The following is a 23,636-nucleotide window of genomic DNA, read 5'->3' as shown; positions in this document are numbered from 1 at the left end:
TTTTTGCTAACCTAAAATGTTTATTCAAATGACTTGATTTGCTATTTTGGATTCTTTTTTACGGTTACTTTTATAAAATTACGAGCTAAATCCCGTTAGTGACGCGACACGTAACGCTTTACGTTTGCGAATTGTTGATGCGTGACAATTTGATTATGATGATGACTTTGCGGTAGTCTTCATACAATGGAAAACGACCCGAATAACACTGTAAGTAGAAGGGTTAATGGGATCCCGAGCGATTGCTGGAGCAGAATCGTTGGAAGAAGTTGGATCTGTCGCTCGCTTGCACACGCCTACTGGATGTGTTTACATTTTCAAACCGTGTTGTTGAACGCGAACCGGGCTATCAACCTTGTTTTTTAGGAAAATGTTTTCTGAACGCATGATTAAACGTATAAAGATTTCACCAATAATAATTAATATCTTCCCACTTATATAGTAAGAGTAATCAGTTGCTTTGAACATGATTAATGATCTGTTATTGTTAAGCGTGTTTAATTTTCCATGTTTCTATAATTAAACTGAAGTCTTGTGACCTTTCCACTAATTAGCAGAGGATGATACAAGTCTATAATTAATTGCAGCCTTAGTTGTTATAGTTACATAGGTACATAGGTAATGACCTATTTACTTTAGACTAGCAATAGCAAGAACTTGCTTGCAATTTTCATTAAATTGTAGTATCTGATCAAACTTTAGAATGCAATTTAATTTACCAAAGTAGTCGGCAATGTAACATAAATTGTATTATGCAAGTTCTTGCTCGTCTAGGCCTCGCTTTGGAATTTAAAAACCACAAGCTAGTAACAGATTTTTATGACCAAGTCCCCAAATAGTAATTAGCAACATACTTCAGAAAGTTGTGTAATCGTGAACGTCAGCCAGTTGATTCCTTTGGTAGATTCGGCGGTGGAACTACTTCCATTTAGAAATAAATGTTTAGGTACTTCCTCCTGTTCGAGAATGTGTGCAGTTGTAGCTTGACTGATATCTTGAAGAAATGAAAACTCAGCTGTCCGAAGCACCTTTATCATAACGATCGAATGCTTGTAATTTAAAAAAAACTTACTTTGTTATCAAATTTAGAGTTTGCCTAACAACATCTTTAGCCTTTCGACATGAAAACGCATTTATGTCCTTCGTGTTAGACTTGGATTGCTGAGCATGTCGGCAGTATTATTCGTTGTCGTTTGCTAACAGCGGTTCTGGACTGTGACGCGATGCGTCTATTGTGTGTGATACAGAGCGTCGTTAGTCAAACGGCGGGTCACGAGAATAACGTCCGCAGTGTTGAGCGCCTTCTCTGCATACGGTCGCGTCTTCGTTGGACACACAGTCTCTGAGAACAATTTACGTCATTATCATTGGTCATGTCGTTGGCGTCGATGCAGGCGCTGCACCGGCTGCGCCAGTGTCCTCGTTGTAGGTACTCAAAGTTGCTGAAATCCCTTAGTTCTCTAACGTGCCGCTGGTTGCTCGCCAATGTGACCACTGGCATCCGTTTGGCCTTTGTTTATCATGAACGCCCCGCCGCACGCCCCTTCTCGAGCGTCCACTCAGTTTGCACACTGATTGACGGTGCAGATTCCCTATTACTGCCTGCTTTACACATGGCTACGACCATTGCATGTGTGTGTTGTATGTATGACATATTTATTTGACAGACGGCGGGTCGCGAGACGGGCCGGTGCATGTCGGTAGCGGCGATGCAGGCGCTGCACCGGCTGCGCGAGTGCCGGCTGCTGTGCGACGCGATCGTGCGCGCCGACGACGGCGCCGCGTTCCCCGTCCACCGCGCCATACTCTCAGCCTGCAGTCCCTACTTTCTGTGAGTGTCTAAGAGACCCCACACTAGGGTCTCCCGAGCGTCAGCGTCTAGTCAACTCTATGGCTGCTGCTCGACGCAACGTTGGCGCAATTGCGCAGCGACGCCATTTTCCATAGCGCTGACAGGACACCGATGCTCAAAAGAAAGACGCTAGTGTAGGGCGGCTCTAAGTAAATAATATTTATAGTCTGGTAGTTAACTACAGAAGGGGAGATAAGGTAAGTAGGTGCATTATCGTTCTAGTTAGATTATTAATTACTAAAACGGGACTGAATCGCGTTTAATTAAGTTTTAAAATTACGTCCGGCATTTCATGGACGGCATTGTCCACGTGGTCTACGAGAATACTTACTAAAGTTGACATCAACATTTTCTAGCTGCGCGTTGCTGTTAACTTTAGCCAGTCCTCTCCGAGAGCACATATATTATATATGTGTGTATATTATATAAGTTATATACTAATGTATATATTAATAATATGTAAAAATCGTGAGTTTAAATCAGTGTTCTAGTTTGATTAGCTGAATTTAACATGGAGTGTTCCAGCAATGAATGGCCTGCTACCGTATATCTACAACTCTTAATCAACATATTAACTAGTTGAAGAGACTACATACCGGCCTTTTTGTGCGTGATATTTTTCGTAGAGTAACTCGAACTAAAAAAAGTAATTATAACAATCGAAAGGCTTTAAAAAGTATGAAATTTTGTAACGTTTCATACAAATATCAATAATTAAATGATGATGTCAACAGGGCTTTGTTCACGACGACACTACACTCCCGCGAGCAGAGCGATGTGCTCATATCCGGCGTCCGCTCCGAGATCCTGCTCCTCCTCATCGAGTACGCTTACCTCCGGCGCATCGACGTCACCGACGGCAACGTCCATGAGCTCCTCATGACTGCGGACTTCCTTGCATTCCTTGGTGTGCTGCAGATATGCTGCGATCATCTCCGCACCTCGCTTAATCCCAGGAATTGCCTCGGGATCATGAAGTTTGCTAGGTAAGTGATTGAAAACAATACGAGCTCTGAAGTTCCTACTCATGGTGTACGCATCGACGTCACTGACGCCAACGTTCCATGAACTACTCATGAGGGCGGACTTCCTTATGTACTGTAAATCTGCTGTGGCCATTGCGCATCTCGTTAACCCAGGAATCGCCTTGGGATGACGACGTTTGCTAGGTATCTGATCGACGTGAGTAACGGTAAAAGACAACTCCCATGTATGCATTTCCCACCTGACTCTAAAGGGTTTAAGACAAGCTAAGATAAATGAAGACCAAAGTCAACGGACGCTTTTCGGAAAGCACGATTTAGTTCAATAAATTTGACCACAGGATTTCATTTTGACTGCACGTGTCTTAGATCTCATGTCAATAATTGGTCCCTTCCAATTCGAATATCAAAGATGCCTTCGTATTAAACTTGTTGACGTTACCTAGTACCTAATTTTGTTCTATTCTGTTTTGATCCATAGGCGAGTGTTCTGCTACAAACTGGAAGCCGACGCCCGGAGATACCTCCTCCGCTACTTCGTGACCGTGTCGGCGCAGAGCGACGAGTTCCTCCACCTGCCTCTCGAGGAGCTTAACTCCATAATCCTTGAAGACGAGCTCAACGTGAAGAGTGAGGAGGCAGTGTGGGAGGCCGTGTTGCGCTGGGTCAACTATGAGCCGGACGTGCGCTGGCAGCACACTGTCAAGTTGATGGGCAGCATAAGACTTGGATTGCTTGATACTCAAGTTAGATTTTTTTTATTAGTTACTGTGAAAAATTATGTACAGATGTGGTTTCTTAAAATGGATCCACTTTTCGATGTCTACAGCCATCTTGTGACAGAAATTTGGCACAAAGTGTACTTGTTGTCGGGCACTGAAAATGCCACATCCGAACCAAACACATCATGACTTTTTTTTCAATATTTCATTGCATCAGAACACACACACTATGCCTCTTTCTGTTTGACCAAATTCTGGTGAAATACGCGTCAATAGTGATGGTGACCTTTCCTCTTTAATTTTCCCAAAAAAATGTACACTAATCGATATTCTTTTAGTTTTTCTTGGAGAACGTCAAAGACCACCCGTACGTCACTGGCAACGAGGGTTCCCGACCAATCATTATAGAGACGTTGAAGTTCCTCTACGACCTTGAGATGATAGCTCAGCGAGACGGAGAGGTCGCCACGCCCGAAATCGCCCGTCCACGAGTACCCCACGAAGTAAGGATTTCGCGCTTTAGTTGAACATTATAATTTCCGTGACTGATTGAAGTGAGAATTCCTAACTTTTAAAGGTATTGTTTGCCATTGGAGGGTGGAGCGGTGGTTCACCGACGGCGTTTATAGAAACCTACGACACCCGCGCCGATCGCTGGATAAAGGTAATCGTAGCTAGTGATTCTTTAAATACTTTTAACCCAGATGATAACAATGAGCTATGTTGCAGGTAGAAGAGGTGGATCCCGCTGGTCCCCGCGCATACCACGGCACAGCTGTTTTAGGATACTGCATTTATGTCATTGGAGGATTCGATGGGATGGACTATTTCAACTCGTGCCGATGCTTTGATGCTGTTACTAAGACCTGGCGTGAGGTAAGCATAAGAATAACAGAATTGGTAATAAGAAAGACCTTAGATTGTTTTAAACCATGAGACAAGTTCTGGTTCAAACGTCTCCTTTTGAAGCGTTGCTTAATAAAAGGACTCGCGAACCTTTTAATATGATTATGAGATTATGATATGAGTGACTAGTATACTAAATTGTTCTTGATTCTTTTGAAGACTAATTACTTGGTCTTGGTCTAATGTCTATCAGGTGGCACCGATGAACGCTCGTCGCTGCTACGTATCCGTGGCCGTGCTCGGGGAGACGATCTACGCAATGGGCGGTTATGACGGTCACCATCGCCAGAACACGGCGGAGCGTTTCAACCATCGCACTAACCAGTGGTCGCTGGTGGCCCCAATGAACGCTCAGCGGTCGGATGCCAGCGCCGCTGCCCTTGACAGTGAGTTGTTGTGGATTTACCATGTGAATTATAAAGGGATTTGAACTGGCGAAAGTTCCGTAAAATATACATTGATATCGAGCCATTAACATAGCCAAATAGCCATTGAATATATTTATAGGAAAACATGACTCAAATTTTATAAAGCTACAAATGGATGTGCTTGATATGCGTTTAAAAATGCTACTAGTTCTGAGTTTGCTGTTTCTTTTGCAACTACAGCAACCTTACTTTTTTTTCCCGGATAGTCAAGGATTACAAATGCGCAATTTTGTTGCGAGGATCCATATAGAATATCGGTGTACGATTTGCGAGTCAAAATAAAAGCCGTACAACTTTATCTAAATACATTTCTAAAATAGGGACTACGAATCTCATAGAGGCAATCAATAATATCCTAAGTATGTCTCCGATAGGACGTTTTTCTAATCTGTGGCTGTTATAAATGTTTGTTTCACAGACAAAATCTACATAACCGGAGGCTTCAACGGACAGGAGTGCATGAACACCGTAGAGGTTTACGACCCGGATACCAACCAGTGGACCAACCTGGCTCCCATGCGCTCGCGTCGCTCCGGAGTCTCGTGTATCGCGTACCATAATAAGGTTAGTCAACTGCTCGATTTTGAGCTATATTCTGCCTAACAGTAAGTTGGCTTGAATTTGTAGAGCTTTACCGACCCCTGAAAAAATCTGTACACTGTGCCTTGAGTAAACCTCGACAGAAAGTTCATTCCACAGGCACGTTTGTTCAATTCAATTTTATACAATTCTTTATTCGTTCATCACAGGTACATAAATAGGTGGTAACACAGTTTTTTTAGTATAGTGTGAATTATAATTCATCTGACCGCAACGGTCTGATCGGTTAGGTACTAGATGCTCTAAGATTGCTGCGCTATCGCTAGGCGGCCTGCTAGGGTCGCCATGTGATGTGTGATGGTAAATGGCACAGTATTTTGTTGTTAGATTAACATGATATGCATGTGGTAACGCCGAACACACCCTTGTGAACAAAAAAATACCATACCACCATAAACTTATCCTTCCAGATATACGTAATCGGCGGCTTCAACGGCATATCGCGCATGTGCAGTGGCGAGGTGTACGACCCGGGCACGAACACATGGTCGCCCGTGCCCGACATGTACAATCCTCGCAGCAACTTCGCCATTGAAGTCATTGATGACATGATCTTTGCCATCGGTGGATTTAACGGCGTTACTACCATTTACCATGTGGAGTGCTATGATGAGAGGACCAATGAGTGGTAAGTAAGACTCAGCAAGGTTGTCAAGTCTGACACCTACAGACCAAAACCATGTCGTATATGTACTTGTATAGGTTATCATAATTTTCTTCTCCTTCTTCCACATTCTCTCGCCGATGAGGATTGCGATCATATGTAGTCTATCTCCACTGAGGGCGGTCATAAGTTGTGTACGAGTAGAATACAATTGTAATATGCTACTCCTCATTAGGTATGCGTTAGAGGCCGCATGTTTCCAAAAAATCTAAGGGCTCGCCGTAGCATATTTTGGAAACCAGATAGTGATAATGGACAACATGATAGATGCCTGCTATTTTACTTCCTAGTAAAGTATTAGGGACAGTTGTCATTTGTACAAGCTTTTATTTAATTTTCCTTGTTAGTATGTTAGTGCGACTCAAATAGCTTGGAAGCTAAATTTGACCCACTTTCTGATTTCCGATTGAGCTGAAAATTTGTATCCGTATGTAAATTGAATGACAATATAATATTATGATGATATGGAGCTGATCTGATGAAACAGACAGGAGGTGGCCATGGGAACTCTGTGATAAAACAACGCAAACTAATTATGTTTGGGGTTGCTAGGATTGTCTCGATGAGTATTTGTTGCCTGTGGAAAGAAAAGTACAGTCAGCAATAAAATCTTGTACCAAAAATGAAATTCTTGGCAAAAACTTATCACAATGATAATATGTATGTGCATTATTATTAGTTACAAGATATTTTGACTCGAATTATGACCATTATTGTTGACATGCTATGACCGCATCAGGTACGAAGCCACGGACATGAACATCTACCGTTCAGCGCTGTCAGCCTGCGTGATCATGGGGCTGCCCAACGTCTACGACTACATCCACAAGCACCGCGAGCGGCTGATGGAGGAGAAACGGCAGAAGATCCTACTCTCGGAGACCGCGCGCCACGGACAGCTGCGCTCCGCCCTGCCTGATGTAAGACCTGCCTGCTTTATAACATTATAACCTAGAATAACATATTAGATACTTTTTTATCCTAGGAATCATATTCTAAGGTGGTACATGAGAAACGTCAGACCATCCTGATTTCGGAGACCGCGTTCCACGGAACTGTTGCGCTTCTCCCTGGAGAAGTTTGATTATGTTAGATACTTTTTAAAGGGTCGGCAACGCGCATTTAACACCTCTGTAGTTGCAGGCGTCCATAGGCTACGGTGACTGCTTAACATAAGGCGGGCCGTATGCTATATATATATATATATATATCATATTTTCAACTCAAGAATCATGCCATATGGGGCTAAATGGGAGTCATCACCACTTTGATTGTTCGTCACGTCCGCTGCTCCTGTTTCGCGAAGGTAATTCTCCTGTTTCGCGTATTTGCAGAATTCTCTTAGCCAGTCAACTATAAATCAGTGAATCTCTAGCGCCCTTCACCTGATAAGAAATATAATCTAAGAATTATTTATAAAGCTCTATTCACATTACTTATCGGGCATTAGGACGCTCAGACGGACCAATGTACTACGAGCTCATTATTAATAACAATCATACGTAATCGGAGAGCAGTCTTGACTGGTTAGTATATTTGACCGCGCTCAAGCGATTGAAGCGATCACACGTGACGGGGTCGTAGGTCGGCGGTTTCTTCTGGTGGTAAACTATCGTGATGGGCGGTTTTTATTCGCACTGAACGGTCGCCTCAACTGCCAATCGTTTGAGTACAGTTGTGAACACATGAAGTTTTAAGTAAACTTGAAGTTAAATCCACAATTTTGTTTGTCCTGCGCTCACATTCTGATCCCAACGTCATCCCCAAATGGTATGGAATGCACAGTGAGCTACTAAATTGCATGGATACTTTTTGAAAATAATTGATTCATAAAGTGACCATGTGGTTTTGCAGCTGTGTATACTCACTATATACCGAGGTATTCTCAAGAGACAGTATGAAGGAGTGCATAAGAGATCAAAGGGTCGGCAACGTGCATGTACTACTCAAGTTGTTTAACTTTAAACTAGCAAAGTAAGGTTAAAATAAAATATTGAATATGCTAAACGCAAAAGAGATCCTAGACGCTCGACTAGATCGGTTGAACCAAACCGTCTGTTACCGTTAAAACGATCGCTTTTTATTGTCTGGGAAGTTTCATGATTGACGTTGATCAGTCCGCTAAATAAATGGTTTCTTATTCTTAAATGTTTTTGGTGCTTTGTGGAATTTGCTGTTGTTTAAAACGTGTAGAATTTCGATATAAAAAGGACAATATTGCGTTAATCCCTTACTAAATGCTTGAGCCGACTGTACTTTATTGCGGATATGATCACGCACTTGGGTCTGTTTGTGCGCGTGAAAAAGCAGAGTTATCGTTTTGTTTAGAGACGCCATATTTAACTTTATCTTACTTATAGTCACAAAAACAACCCACCTTTTGAAATGATAGCACAAATGGGCGTGATCAGGAACTCGCAGGTTTCTTACAGTTATTTTCATTGACCGAATAATTAAAAAATATTGCGCTGGTGGCCTAGCGGGAAGAGTGTGCGACTTGCAATCCAGAGGTCGCGGGCTCAAACCCCGTCTAATACCAATAAGTTTTCCGGAACTTTTTTTTTGTGACTACGCCAATTCTTGGGATTAGCTGCCAAGCGGCCCCAGGCTCCCATGAGCCGTGGCAATAAGCCGGGACTAACGCTAGGATTATCTCTTTATATCAGAATCTGTGGTTTCCCCAGTGACTGTCTCATTTTAAACATAGACAGTCATACGCTAGTATTAGCAGGGATCGGAAACCGGTATTTTTTGTATGGGAACGAAAACGGTATTTTTTCGTTCCTTGTTAATTACTTCATTTCTAATTAGGCGATCTAATAATACGAAGTCGTTATCTGAAAACACAACTGAGTCCTACATTCAGAGTATAAAATAAACCGAAATATATGGTTATTTCGATGTTTTTGCAAAAAACCGGTTCCGATCCCTGAGTACTAGCACCCAAAAGAATGGTATGACTATAGTTTTTTGTTCTTATTTATTGACAAATTTAGTTTGCGAGATTATACTGGTAGTTTTGTTTCGCTTCGACTTTAACATGTACAGACTTTATGCATACATTTTGTATCAAAAGTGCTAAGCTAATATTTTTGCTGACCATTTTTGCTAGGGTGCACGTTTTTAACGTTTATTTTAAGATTATTATAATGTAATGTTTATCCAGGTATTGGCTGTTGTATTTATAAATGTTGTTATGTATTTTTCATGTCGCTATACCTATGATGTTACTATAAATGTTGTATTGATTTGTAAAAGAGCCCTTGAGGCCTACTTGCAGAATAAATTTTTGAATTTTGAATTTGAATTTTGAATTTTAACGGATCCTTAAAAAACTGACACATTTTGGGTAAATTGAAGATATTTTGTTTGTAAATATGTTTTCTATTATCTATAATACCTAAAATAAAGTGAAATCAAGGCTTTTGTGAATCGATCTGTACATACACTGTTCAGTTTATGTATATTCAGCTGAAGAGACAAAGTACCAACTCCCCCCCTTCTAAAATTTCCATGTTAACATTTTTAGAGGACATACGCACGTGCTACTTTACCGTACTAGTGCGACAATTAGCACATTACGTACTATGTAGGAAGAAACAAGACGCGACATGCAGGTTCTGCAAGGAATCAGAGGAGACTGCAATGCACATTCTCTGCTCCTGTGGACCACTAATGTCAAAAAGAAGTACCCACTTAGGGCGGCACGTTGCAACCCTATGAGGTACAGAACATTACGGCCCAAAGAATCTGGAATTTCCTGGATTCAACGGGCATCAGTAATGGGCTGTCACAATAGATCACTACCTGGTCGACGTGGCACTCAAAGGCCCAAAAAACCCCAATAATAAATAACTATGTCGAAATGTTAAAGGGCCAAATGTACTATAATAGTTACACGACCGAAGGGAGTGTTTTAAATCGACACGAGTTGCGAATTACCTATTCGCACATGTAGCGTACAACGTTTTACAGTACTTATGGCCCTTTCAATTCTCGACATAATTATGTACCTAATGTGCTTATTATCAAAGTGCGGTAAAGTAGCGCCATATTTACTGTAAAGCATTGTACGATACATGTGCGAATAGGTAATTCGCAACTCGTATCGATTTAATTCTTTGCAAATTTCCTACTTTTCGCACTGGTATCGTAATGTACTAATACCATTATTTGCTTACTCGTACATATTACGTAATTCCTTAATTATGCATTTAGTGGAAAATAAATACATACTATCAATTAAAACAATATGTGTACAATAGTGTACCAACTAAATAAAAGTTCATAATCTTAATACTCGTAGTCATAATAGGATATATTATTATGACGAAATAATTATCACTGTATACCAACATGGGTCTAATTCTCAACTGTGTATTAGACGCATCAAAATTATACCGAAAACTTATTGACTGCTCATTCAAGGAGTTAGCGAAATGTGCCTGCACTAAACGCACTCATGTGGCTTGGTGTGTGTGTAAAAGGACCCTTTGGGGTCATCCATTAATTACGTCACACGAATTTCGAGGATTTTTTGAGTCCTCTCCCCCTCCTTGTCGCACTCGGTCATATTTGGCAAACCGCACGCCCCGGATGTGACGTAATTTAGCAATTTTGTTTTCAACGAAATCAGCAAATTGAATTAGGTATAGGGAGCGTGCATGAACTGTAGGCGGCAGCACAGGAGCCGTCAGATTTTTGGCGCGAGGCGTAAATGTGATGTATATTGTTCCGATGTAGCCCACAAGATGGCAGAACCTACTATGCACAAGAAAACACTTGACGTATAAATTTACATGTTTTTGGTTCCGATTCAGCCCACAAGATGGCAGACCCTCCAACGCGCACGGTCCCTATTATTAATATATTATAAAAATATTTTTGATAAAAGATATATTAAGTAGTAATTTTATAACACAAAACCGATTATATTAATTTGATTCTGTATAATGTAAGTTCACTTGAGTTTTAGAACTTTGGCTTTTCCAATGTTTTAAACTGATGTGCTTAGTTTGAACTCTGACCTGGCATTACAAGAACAATAACATTTTTTCGCGACAAATTGACATTGTGAGATGGAAACCAAACAATTATAATGACGTGCATACATATTGATAATAACGTAGATACCTTACCCAAAATGCGTCAATATTAGATATGTGCTATCCACAAATAAACTGCGATATTGAATACACATACATATTACATAAAATTTTCTTAACTCTTTACCACATACGAAGCCATATGTGGCGGATATGATATTCAACTAGATTAGTCTTATGTTTGGGAAAACGCGTGTTTTCGAGTTTTCATGCGTTTTTCTTTCGACGCAGAATATGGTCGCTAATTTCGTGTTGCTGGCCACTGTCCGTCTGGTCCAGCGGGTTAAGACGCGGACTGCTAAACGAGTGTTACGGGTTCGAATCTCGCCCGGTGACTAACATTTTTTTTTTATATGTTCAAGTTTATATATAATTTTTTAATTTTTATTGTTTTAGACAAGTTTAATTTAGTAAAAAAATGTAGTTAAGATTATCACCTATACACCACCATATTACAATAAATAGTTATAACCGAGCAAAGCACGGTCGCCCAGGTACTAGATCTTTATGAGAGACGGCACATCGATTGCGTGCACGTCTACGCTCAAGCAGCCAGTGTGGCTCTGGTCTTTAAACGATTTCGCACGTAGATAGCTACCGTTTTCGACATAAGTATGGCGCCATTCATTAATTACGTACGACGATTTTTGCCAGATTTTGACCCCCTCTCACCCCTATGTAAGAAAAAATAAGAAAAGGCGCACCCCCTGTTTAATATTTTACTTAAAAATGTAAAGGAAAAATTAATATATTGGGTTTGGTTTAATTTTGATTTTCAACGTAACAATTTCGGGAACGTTTATTTTAAAACGCCCTTACGTAGTAAATGAATGGCGCCTAAATTGTACGTATGTTAATCCCTTTAGACCTAAGGCCATCTTTAGATGGCCCAATTGGTTAACTTGTTTTTTTTTACTATCGCGAAATATACCAAGTACCTAAATTCTAGCTTTTTGTGCCCCAGGTCCACCTAATGGAAGACAACGACGACATGCTGGAGCAGCTGGGGCTGATGGAGAACCAGGCGAACGTGCCGGTGCCCCCGCCACCGCCGCCACCGCCGCAGCTGCAAGACCGCGAGTGACTGCCTCCCGTTATCCGTACTTGGTAAGGACAGTGTTGGCCACAGGTCCTGCTGATGGCGCTGTGCTGCTAAAGCTGGGGCTGATGGAGAACCAGGCGAACGTACCGGTGCTCTTGCCGTCCCCGCAGCTGCAAGACCGCGAGTGATTGCCTCCCGTTATCCGTACTTGGTAAGGACAATGTTGGCCACAGGTCCTGCTGATGGCGCTGTGCTGGCAATGCTGGGGCTGATGGAGAACCAGGCGAACGTGCCGGTGCCCCCGCCACCGCCGCAGCAGCAAGACCGCGAGTGACTGCCTCCCGATACCCGTACTTGGTAAGGACAGTGTTGGTCACAGGTCCAGCTGATGGCTACATGCTGTTAGAGCTGGAGCTGATGGAGAACCAGGCAAATGTGCCGGTACTCCCACCGCCGCAGCTGCAAGACCGCGAGTGACTGCCTCCCGATATCCGTACTTGGTAAGGACTATTGGTCATAGGTCCAGCTGATGGTGACATGAAGAGCTGGGAATGATGGAGAACCAGGTGAACGTGCCCGTGCCCCATGAACTTACTTCAAATACTTAATAGCATGACTAAACATTATCATGAACTAAGCACATATCAACTGTATGACTTTCACTTTCTGAGTGTCGCACAGAGTCCATGTGGCGCTTGCGTATCTAACTGAAGTAGTTTAGTCACGTGGCCATCAGGCGGATCATTTTACTTGATGAATAGGTACCTATCTACTCCTGTCTCCATCCGTCCCATAACAGCCAAGTTACCTACTAATATGAAAGGTTATTATTAGCCAAGCTGTGATCTACTACCTAATGAAAATCAAAATCAACCGTTTGTGGCCTAATTACTTACATTTTAATTGTGTTTTTGACAGATCAAAATTAAAATTATAGGTATATAAGTAATCTGAGAGCTCACAACTTATTATTAATAAGTCTTAGTCTGGCTTAAAACTGAATACTTATTAAGTAAGTTAAGTCGGGAGTCGCGAGTTTATGTCTACATTTTAGTCTACTGAGATACTTACCAATATTCATTGATTAAGGTTTTATAGTAAAAAAAAGTTTTTTTAGATGAGTCGTAGAGAAAGTATTGTATACAATAGGTAGTGATATAATCAAGCTTTTCAGTCTCGTTCCTTACTTAGACAACTCAGAAAGCTTCGTTGCCTCAACATGGTACCCGACTTAAAGCTCTCTATTACACCACCAATGTATAAAATACTATTGTCTAAACCTACGATAGCGAAAGGCAGCCGTTTGTCAGTGAGTTCTCAAATTCTCACTCCATCGAGCCTGATTCTCACTCTGAAAGTATGCCGTCTGTTCTCAAGATGATTATCGTTCGCAGAGAAAGAAACGAAACGCTGCCTCTATCGCACCAATATGGAAGGGCGATAGATAGACAATAGCGTTGTTCTTTGTTGTTCAGGTCTGCAAACAGGTTCTTGCGTATCACCAATTAAATGAGATCTCCGAAAACGAATACTTGCTCGTTTCCACAGACTACACACTACAGACACCGCACGAAGCACGAGTTCACCACACATAGGTGCAATTTCATTTGTAAAATGCTACCATTTGAGCAACAAAACTGACTTGTATTCTACACGATTTTATACTGATATAGGTATTTCTAAAGCAAAACTTAGTTGATATTTTTTAATTTACACGAGTACTGGTCGTGGCTCGATCAGGGTCCCATAGTAAAAGTTGGTCAGTATGACCTAAATATTAACGGGTTTGAGTAATGGTTTTAGTTAATTTACTTACTGTATATATACTGGACCACCTACTGCAATACTAAAGATATTGATACAATCCAATTTGTTTGTTACAGGCTACTTACTACTGTTTGTTACTCGAAGATAAGCCGCCAGATCGTTACTATATTATAACACAAATAATATGAAACACTAAAAATATTACTAGAGTCAAGTTAATTATTACCTTAAATTACTATGTAACCGTACTTTATTTTTAACATTTACATTGGTTTTAGCAGTTTTGGCTTATTTATAATGTTGTGATATTTTCATAATGTGAATCATTTCTGTACTATTGGAATATTTTTGGAATATTTTTTGATAGTTGTACCTACTTATTAAAATTTCAGACAAGTATATATAATATTGAGAGGCTTGTTATTCGTTTCATTTAATTATAAAATTCAAGTTTTCTTCTAAATCTAATATTCGTGGGAGTAATTTTCTCATTACCACCTTTTTTCTACTTCTGTCTACTTACAAGCTTTAATTAAAAAGTTTGTACTTGATTTACTTGTTATGTATGAATGATGTAAAACTTCATAATTGCTGTACAAATGGTTTATTATCATACCTACATGCCCCATGTTTTGATTTAAGGCGAAGGGTAGGGCAAGCTCTTTCCATACAAACGTTGTGCGCGTTTTTCTTCGTTTGTGTTTGCGCTACAGTTATTTTTTTTGGTAAATATGCTTATTTTTCTGTTAACTAGGCTTGATAGATTATTATTTTATTTTTTTTGTATTTTTTTTTAATAAGGAAAAAAATCTACATCAAGTTCTGCGTATATCCAAAATATACAAGCATAAAATTAAATTAAATGCTATAGTGCCAAAACTAACGAATAAAACTTGCACAAGGTTTGTATGAAGAATGCCTTGCCCTACCCTGCGCCTTAAGACAAAAGTGGCCGGCCGCGCGAAATCGTCTTTTCATACAAACGTAGTCCTCATTTTCCTCTGGATATTAACATTATTGTAGATATTTTAACACAATTAGATTTATATAAACCACAGCACCCTTTCTTTTGATTTTTCGACTTTTTTATTATTATAAGATATAGGAACATTAAATTTAACAAATAATTTAATGTAAAAACCTTTCTATGGAAAAGTGTTTCGCTCCTAATTCTTATAATACTCAAAAATTCGAAAAAGGTCAAACGAATGGTTAATATAAGTATCCATCAAATTATGTAAATATATTTTTCATAGAAGCGGTGGTAGCCGAGTGGATATGACGTCCGACTTTCAATCCGGAGGTCGTGGGTTCAAATCCTGGCTCGTACCAATGAGTTTTTCGGAACTTATGTACGAAATGTCATTTGATATTTACCACTAGCTTTTCGGTGAAGGAAAACATCGTGAGGAAACCTGCACACATCTGCGAAGAAATTCAAAGGTGTATGTGAAGTCCCCAATCCGCATTGGGCTAGCGTGGGGACTATAGCCCGAGCCCTCTTGCACATGAGAGGAGGCCTGTGCCCAGCAGTGGGACGTATATAGGCTGAATTATTATTATTATATTATAAATATATTTTTCATAATATCAATGACCAGAGAGAAAAATGGGGACTACGTTTGTATGGAGAAGCGGCCGTCCCTTTTCCTCTTCAGTTATAAAAATACAAAGCAATTAATAACAACGATAACACTGTACAATGTCGACCTTGTCCGGTCATCACTCGCGTAAGGTGTGTTCAGAACTTTATCAGATCAGTAGTCGGCGCTTTCTTGACAAACGGCCTCGCTCATGACGGTGGAGGCGCAGAGCGAGTGCGCGGCGGCTACAGCGGCAGGCTCGCCAGCCAGCGCCTGCTCCTGCCACATCCGCTCCGTCCACGCCACGGCAGTAAAACACGCCCCGTTGCTGATGAAAGCGCGCAGCGTCACCGCGCCCAACCCGCGGCTTAAGCAGCGCCAGCCGTCCGAACGCACCGACTGCTTGAAGCAGTCCCACGCGCCTGCATACCGTCCAACCACGTCCCCCTGCAGCCGCGACTTCACCACGTCAACAGGATACAACAGCACCCAGGACAGAGCCCCCGCGACTCCGCCCGCCGTGAACACCGTCATCACCGACCGGTCGTCGCGCGTCATCATCTCATACGTCGTGAAATAGATCGCAAATGCGGGGCAGTCGCGGCCGGCCGTGATCGTTAATCCGCGGAATAGAGTTCGAATCCCGCCCGTTCGTAATATGTGTCGAGCTCCCGCCCAAGCTCCTCCGGGCATGCCGTCTCCTGGTCTTGAAAGTTGCTGCCGGGTTTTTACTAGCTCAACAGGCGCGCAGGCTAAGCTTTGCATGAGTCCAGCAGCCGCGCCGGCCGTTGCGTGCGTTTTCAACGAGTCAGGATCAGGCAGCGCTCTCCTAGTGTTTCCATAAGCTCCGAAAACTATGGCATTCACCGCTGATACTCCTCCCAAAGGCGCCCCCACCCCACGATAAACCGTGGAGAGTGTGCCTCCTTTCAATAGGCTTTTGGTGCATTCCAGCGCGCTTCCTCTGCCTGATTGCACGTGCACTTTCAGGGTGTCCAACGGATGCCCGGCTATAATCCCAGCACAGCCTGCAAAAAACATGAACAAATTACAATCTGAACTCCAACGTATACAGGTGTTACGTAAGGTTTTTATGTAATCGTTGCTTACCTCCGATACATCCAGCTACAAAGTCTAGCGCCATTGTAGTTATGGATCTTAGTAAATCCTGGTACACGACAGCTGGAAGAAAAATAGGCCGATGAAGTGTTGATTAGGTTGATCTGTAAATCATTGCCATTTTGCCAAGAATGAACCAAAGCATGTTAGGATCAGGGGAGTGTTCGGGTACGCCAGGTCTTCACAAGGCAACTGTTAAAGAACTCATTCACACAGCTCCTCGCTATCTTAATATTTATAAACTTGGCAAAACGACCGCGCTAGTTGACCTTAGATAAGTATAATGACAATAGAACTCACCTTCGGCGTTCAAATTAAGTAATCGTAATGGGAATTGACGTTGTCTCCACTAGAGGTGATGCCAATGAACATATTGGTGAGGTTGGTTACGGGAAAGGTGTGGGCCTGTGGTCCAGCCTCTCTCGTGCTCGTGTGGATACGTTGTGTGCGCTCGCAGCTCCCGGCGTCCAGTGCGCGCGAGATGCTTCCACGACCATTATCTCCCTTGGGTCACTCTTATCAACTGAGGCCATTATGCGCCTTAAACAAAACACGATACTAGGCACAAGTGTCATTTCTACCGAGTCAATGGATAGCAATTGTTATCGAACTGTTATTATACTACTAAGTGTATATTGTGAGATGATCTAATAATGTCTGTCAATTTCAGTTTAATTACACTTTTCGAGAACCTTCTTGAATTCTCTAATTGCCGGGGACTAAGAGCTAGGAGAAAGTATACAATTTTGAGAGTAAAGAAATCTTTACTGCTACCCTTGTTACTAAATTTGGGCGTGTTTATCGGTGAAGGCTAGAGTGGCCGGCTTGTCTCCATTATCTTATACATTATAAAAATTGTTACGGTCCTAACAAAATACATCAGTGTCCTAAAGAGATAAGGTAGAAGTACTAGAGCTCGACGCTGCACTAGTCACCGACATGGGCACTTTATTTCATGGAAATACAGGTTAAATTTGAACAACGAAGATTTTTCTGTATTCGAATTTAATCCTTGTCACTTTGACATAAAGTGCCCATGTCGAGTACTGGTGCAGCATCGAGCACTAGTAGTTCTACCTTATGTAGTTAATATGAATAATTATTATAATTAATTCGAAGCTTATTGTGACGGTCACGAGCAAAATTATAGTCCATTTCCAGTGATTGCTGACACCTCAACCGACTCATACTGGTTTTATGCAAACCAGCGCAGATATCCACAGATAAGTAAGTGTTATTCTTAAGTGTACATAATGCGCGTTTTTTAAAGTTAAATCATAAACTTCAAACAGTTATTTGAATCAAACATTGCAACCAATTTATGTTCCTGTTCTCAGTTCTGTTATTTTAAGGACATAAACGGTACCTAATAATATCGCTGGCCCAATATTACAGGGTTCTATGGTTCACTTTTATCGAACTGAATTATCATTGGTAGTGACATTGAGTAAAATTACAACTATCTTGAAAATATAACATAGAAACTTGTCTTATTATGAAAGAAACATGTAGGGGGATAACTTAAGTATGTTTTTTTTTTTCTGCTACACTTAATTTTTGGAGTGGAAGAAGATTTATCTTCTTTATTGCTAAATTTTCGGATACAAAATTATACCGGGTGTTTCCTGTAACACGAGCAAATAATTAAATCGTATATGGTACTCCTAAAACGATATAACTTTTGATTAACAACTTTTAAAAATTATGAAATCTTTAGATTTTAATTTTTTCATACAAAATTAATATTATTTTCAATGTACGCTGACATCAGTGTGTTTGACGTTGCTTGTCACGCTTTAAACATAACAAAATTCGTAATACATTGCGTCTTAGAATTAACTTCAATGTGTAATAAAAATCAAAATTTAAGTTATTTTTCAAAGTTGTTAAACAAATGTTAGTCAGTTTGAGGAGTACAGTCTATAGTTTAATTTATTGCTCCTGTTACAGGAAACACCCGATATGAACTAGTATTGAGACTAAGCTGCATTTGTGCTATTGCAATTTAGAAAAGTGGTAGTCGTATACCACTAGCAGCAGCAGACGCAGCGGCTTCGTCGCGTCCACCGCGCAGGCGAAGGACACTACGGACAGCCGAGCCGCCGGAATTTCGGGATCATTGACGGTCGACCACTGTTGACCGAACGTTAATTAGAATAGGGAGTATGACTGCAATGTTCTGCCGCCAGAGTGCAGCACTAGCACCTTTCGTCAACCATGGAGTAACTTATACATACCGTGCCTGTGCCTTAAACTGTGTGTTGAGAAGTTTTCACATATAATAAAATATGACATTGATGCATCAAGGCGGTTTGTTTACACGTTTGACGTCCCCTGTGTAGAGTTTCGCGTAATATTCCCTATTGACCCTTAACCATTACAAAATGAACCGTAAACCGTAACGGACGGTTACAGTCTACGGTTCAATTTGTAATGGTTAATTCTAATTGACGTTTGGCCAACACTGCGGTCGACCAGTCGACAACCTTTATAGTTTAAACGTCTTGCAGGCGGGCAGGTGATAACACATAAGTCATAACCAACAGCAATGTTTATTTATTTATTTAATATACATATATTTATTTAATATATATAATATTAGCATTAACAGGATGAACTTTAGAATGTTTGGGTGTTGAATAAAAAGGTTTGAAATCAGAAATCATCGCATTTATTCGTGATAAACTCACGACCGGTTTGGCCTAGTGGGTAGTGACCCTGCCTACGAATGGTCCCGGGTTCAAATCCTGGTAAGGGCATGTATTTGTGTGATGAGCATGGATATTTGTTCCTGAGTCATGGGTGTTTTCTATGTATTTAAGTATTTATAAATATTTATATATTATATATATCGTTGTCTAAGTACCCTCAACACAAGCCTTATTAAGCTTACTGTGGGACTTAGTCAATTTGTGTAATAATGTCCTATAATATTTATTTATTTGTTTAAGGGGGGTGCAGTTTAGCTCGTTACAAGGATCGAGGCAATTTTTTTCGCAAGAGGTGAACCGCGTCAACGCTCCCGATAGTACAATACATTACGAAGTTTGTCGTTGCACGATATATATACTTATCCGGCAAACCAGTCAACAGCATTTGAAATTTTTGGATTTCATTTCCTGTGTTATTATTATTCCTTCTTTCCTCTATTTTATTAAAGATTTTAGATAATTATTTCGTTAGCTTTTGGTATTGGTTCCAATTTCAATTAAAATTGCCCACTGTCCTACATGTACATAAATTAAATTCAGTGTGTAAATATTTCTCAATCCAAGCATTTTTCAAAATTTTTACATAAAAAACTATTTTACTATTACTAGTGGTTATTTTTTATACTACGTCGGTTGCAAACAAGCATAGTCTCCATAGCCTATGTACCTACCCTAATCTAGCCTAAACCTCCCCTGGCAACCTTACTCACCGACAGGAACACAACACTATGAGTAGGGTCTAGTGTTATTTGGGTGCGGTTTTCTGAAAATTCGCGGTTTTCGTTAAATAAAAGAAGAATTATCTAGGAGCTTTCTTTATTAGCAGGGTGGATGAAATGGGATTAGACGACAGACAGAGAGCAAACTAGTAAGAAAAGGACAAGGTAATTCGTGACCTTTCGGTCTTGTCAAACTGATTGTTCTGTGCGTAGCACCATTATCTATTCTGCTAAGTGCTAAACTGATCACGAAGTCACATATTAGAGGACAGAGAAAATTGCAGCAACACCACGGTGTAAGAGCCGACTATGAGCAGCAGGCGGAGCGGCGTGTTCGCGTCCACGACGCAGGCGCCGAACACGGACAGCCGTTGAAACACAGAGCGGTTGCAGCGCACCACGTTCTTACATGTTCTGCGCATTTCTGTGAACAATTGGTCAATGAAGCTTTTGGTCCCGGGTTAAAATCCTGGTAAGGGCATTTATTCGTGTGATGAGCACGGATATTTGTACCTGAGTCATGGATGTTTTCTATGTATTTAAGTATTTATATTTTTTTTATATACTTATTATATATATCGTTGTCTAAGTACCCGCAACACAAGCCTTATTGAGCTTACTGTGGGACTTAGTCAATTGGTGTAATAGTGTCCTATAATAAGATCCTATAAAAGATTATTAGAAAGAGAGATGCCTGAAAGTACTGTATCATAATTGTGTCTTAAAATTGTTTAATATGTTATGTAAAGTGCAATGTAAGGTGCAAATTGTAATTTGAATGAATAAAATAAATAAAAATAATATTTATTATTATTATTAATTAGTTGTTGGTCGATATTTCTGACATTCGGTCAGGACGATGTTCCACGGGTAAAGGTACCTTATAGCGGTTGGCGCTTACGTCACGTAGCATCGCAGCATTAATGCGTCGTTAATTATTGCACAAGCGCCGACCGCCACAAGGTACCTTTACCCGTCACATTTGATCGGACTTACCCTCATAAACCCTCGTTGAACCATCGAGTGTCATCGCTCTCGCCAACCGCCACAAGGTACCTTTACCCGTCACATTTGATCGGACTTACCCTCATAAACCCTCGTTGAGCCATCGAGTCTCATCGCTCTCGCGCACACTAGCTCGCTAACTCGCACGTTTCGGTAAAACCGCTCGCAAGAAGCGCTCAGGATGGCTAGGGTTAGGGCGCCCTTTAAATTCCATGCAAAGATCGTCACTTGACGTGGAATTTTGTCTTCTTGCTTAAAATGATTCAAGTAAATTACTTAAAATAGTATTTTATGCAACAGTTGTATAAGAAGGGTCAAAAAAGGCGAGTGGCGTGAGTTACAATGTGAGCCGGAGCCGAAGGCGTAGGCGAACATTGTAAAGGAATACGCCACGAGAATTTTTTGACCTACTTATACAACGTTGCATACAATATTTTTCCTACGAGTCAACAAAAATAAATCTTAATTTAGGTAAACAAATTACAGCAAAAGTATATAACCAAGACGCGCGAGCATACCTTGTTACGCGCCCGGCCCGCCCCGGGCCGCGGCCGGCCGGTCGGCGACACCTCCTCGCAACTCATGAGGCCCTGGTACTTGCTACTTGCTAAATTAATTTTTTGGACAGTTTTTTCTCAATTTTGGCCACCGTAGCCTACGGAGACTAACAAGCAACGCTAAGCGATCTTCGTAGTCTACGGGTGTTGCTATATTACGGGTGTCACATGCGTGTTTCTGACTTATGAAGTAATTATTTTTACTATGCAACCAAATGAATATTTTGTAAGTTGGCATCAATGCACTTAGTTTAAAACTGTATTCGTTTTGGTTTTGTTAGGTTGGTAGCCATTAATCGCAGTAACATTATAGCTTATAAAAGCACAAGAGCTTTTATGAGGAATAGACAATATAGACTTTTCTTGAAATCTTTTATGTATGTTCTTATATTCGTGTTAATGAATGCATAAATGACAGATAACAGTAGAGGAGTAGGAAAAATATATAACTAAACTTTTCCTTTTAAATCTCATCTCAAGTGCCTTCATGAAGAACATAACTATTAAAAAACCTGTACATCATTACATCATTTTATAAAAGGGGTGATGCTCTTCCAACGGTTAGATCGATTTTTATGAAATATAGGTAAGAACTACCGCAAGAAAACGCACTTTCACGTTAAAAAAAATCTGCATCGAAATCGGGTAATCCGCTGGAGAGCTAAGATGCCACAGACACAGATATTGGCGTCAAACATCACCGCGTATTTGCGTCGGTATATTTAGTAGATATATTTTTTATTTTCGATAGATTAGGAGGAATGGTTGTAATTTTGGTATATAAAAAGCTAATTCTAATTGAACTAACTGTATGTAGCCAAACATAGCTGGATTATAACACAAGTATTACCTGATCAAACATTTTAGATGCTGAGACCTCCATGTAAAACAGAGCGTTGAAAAACATACTGATGAACTGGTATAGTATCTAAAAAAAACCTAAGTATACATACGAGTATACACAAAACAATACACATATGAAGTACACACAGTGTAACACGTGGAACCCGATAGATTTTAACCACGCACTTCTAAGGCAAAAAGAAGGAAAAATGTTTACGAGTGTATGTAAATTTTGCCAAAAAAAAAAAATTATCATTTTTTTAATGTTATTTTTAATGTACATAAAAAGTAAATTTCATGGTAAAACTGGCACTGAAAATGAATATTCACATGTTTTTTTTTTTTTGTAAAGGTTACTTGTCACTTTTTGACATCTATCAATAAGGATATTTAGATATAAGGGCATCATCGCCATTAAAAAGACGTTTTGCACTAAGTTACAATAAGAAGTTTTTTTTAATTGGCATTAACTCTGAAACTAGGCGAAATCCCGAAAAGTTTATATGACATTTTAGTCTCTAAATGTGATCAGGAATACACTGTAAAAATCTTTCGGTTTCCTCATGTTAAGCCGTGTAGAGTACAATCTCATTAATCCGGTAATAATGATGACACAAAAGTCCGGATTAGTTAATTCTGCCGACTCTGCCGTTATTAAGTTTTAAACTATTAAGAGGGAAGAATACCACGTGATTGTCCATACAATAAGAGAAAACGTTTTTCCCTTTCAATGAAAAAAAAGGTTTTCCATGTTTTTTCCAAAAAAGCGAAACCTGTAAGTAATCCTAGAATTTATTATGCTGAAGCGATCGACATCAAAATCAAAGTGATTTGTTAAGATTTAGTTAGTGGAAACCGTTTTCTCCCGAAATAGAATATCATAGAAAAATTACCGTTATTTCGTTAGATTCAAAATGCTATTCTTCCCTCTTAATAAAGAGAAGTGTGAGTAAACTTGGACATAATAGAATATTATGATACGAGTGCGAAAAGTAGGAAAATCGTAAATGGACACAAGTAGTGAATTACC

The 23,636-nt window shown here is 40.3% G+C and overlaps 2 protein-coding genes across 2 annotated transcripts; one reads left to right on the top strand and one right to left on the bottom strand.

Moving 5' to 3' along the window:
• LOC133534211 (kelch-like protein 10) lies at positions 1 to 14,488 on the top strand. Its single transcript, XM_061873305.1, has 13 exons — positions 1 to 210; positions 1,668 to 1,831; positions 2,587 to 2,838; positions 3,317 to 3,581; positions 3,896 to 4,060; positions 4,135 to 4,221; positions 4,287 to 4,433; positions 4,657 to 4,849; positions 5,310 to 5,455; positions 5,902 to 6,119; positions 6,895 to 7,075; positions 12,225 to 12,367; positions 14,186 to 14,488. Exons 1-12 carry the CDS (start codon positions 187 to 189, stop codon positions 12,342 to 12,344), a joined length of 1,962 nt encoding a protein of 653 aa, XP_061729289.1. The 5' UTR covers positions 1 to 186; the 3' UTR covers positions 12,345 to 12,367; positions 14,186 to 14,488.
• Positions 14,489 to 14,657: 169 nt separating this feature from the next.
• LOC133534212 (mitochondrial basic amino acids transporter-like) lies at positions 14,658 to 17,266 on the bottom strand. The gene is made up of 3 exons (XM_061873306.1): positions 17,072 to 17,266; positions 16,763 to 16,834; positions 14,658 to 16,680 (listed from the first exon to the last, which is right to left on the bottom strand). Exons 2-3 carry the CDS (start codon positions 16,794 to 16,796, stop codon positions 15,827 to 15,829), a joined length of 888 nt encoding a protein of 295 aa, XP_061729290.1. The 5' UTR covers positions 16,797 to 16,834; positions 17,072 to 17,266; the 3' UTR covers positions 14,658 to 15,826.
• Between the last annotated feature and the right edge of the window lie 6,370 nt (positions 17,267 to 23,636).

The sequence above is a fragment of the Cydia pomonella genome, unplaced genomic scaffold, assembly GCF_033807575.1.
Source record: "Cydia pomonella isolate Wapato2018A unplaced genomic scaffold, ilCydPomo1 PGA_scaffold_70, whole genome shotgun sequence".
NCBI classification, from domain to species: Eukaryota; Metazoa; Arthropoda; class Insecta; order Lepidoptera; family Tortricidae; genus Cydia; species Cydia pomonella.
The sequence above is the reverse complement of the archived record's forward strand: the minus strand, read 5'-3'. Positions and strand labels throughout refer to the sequence as shown.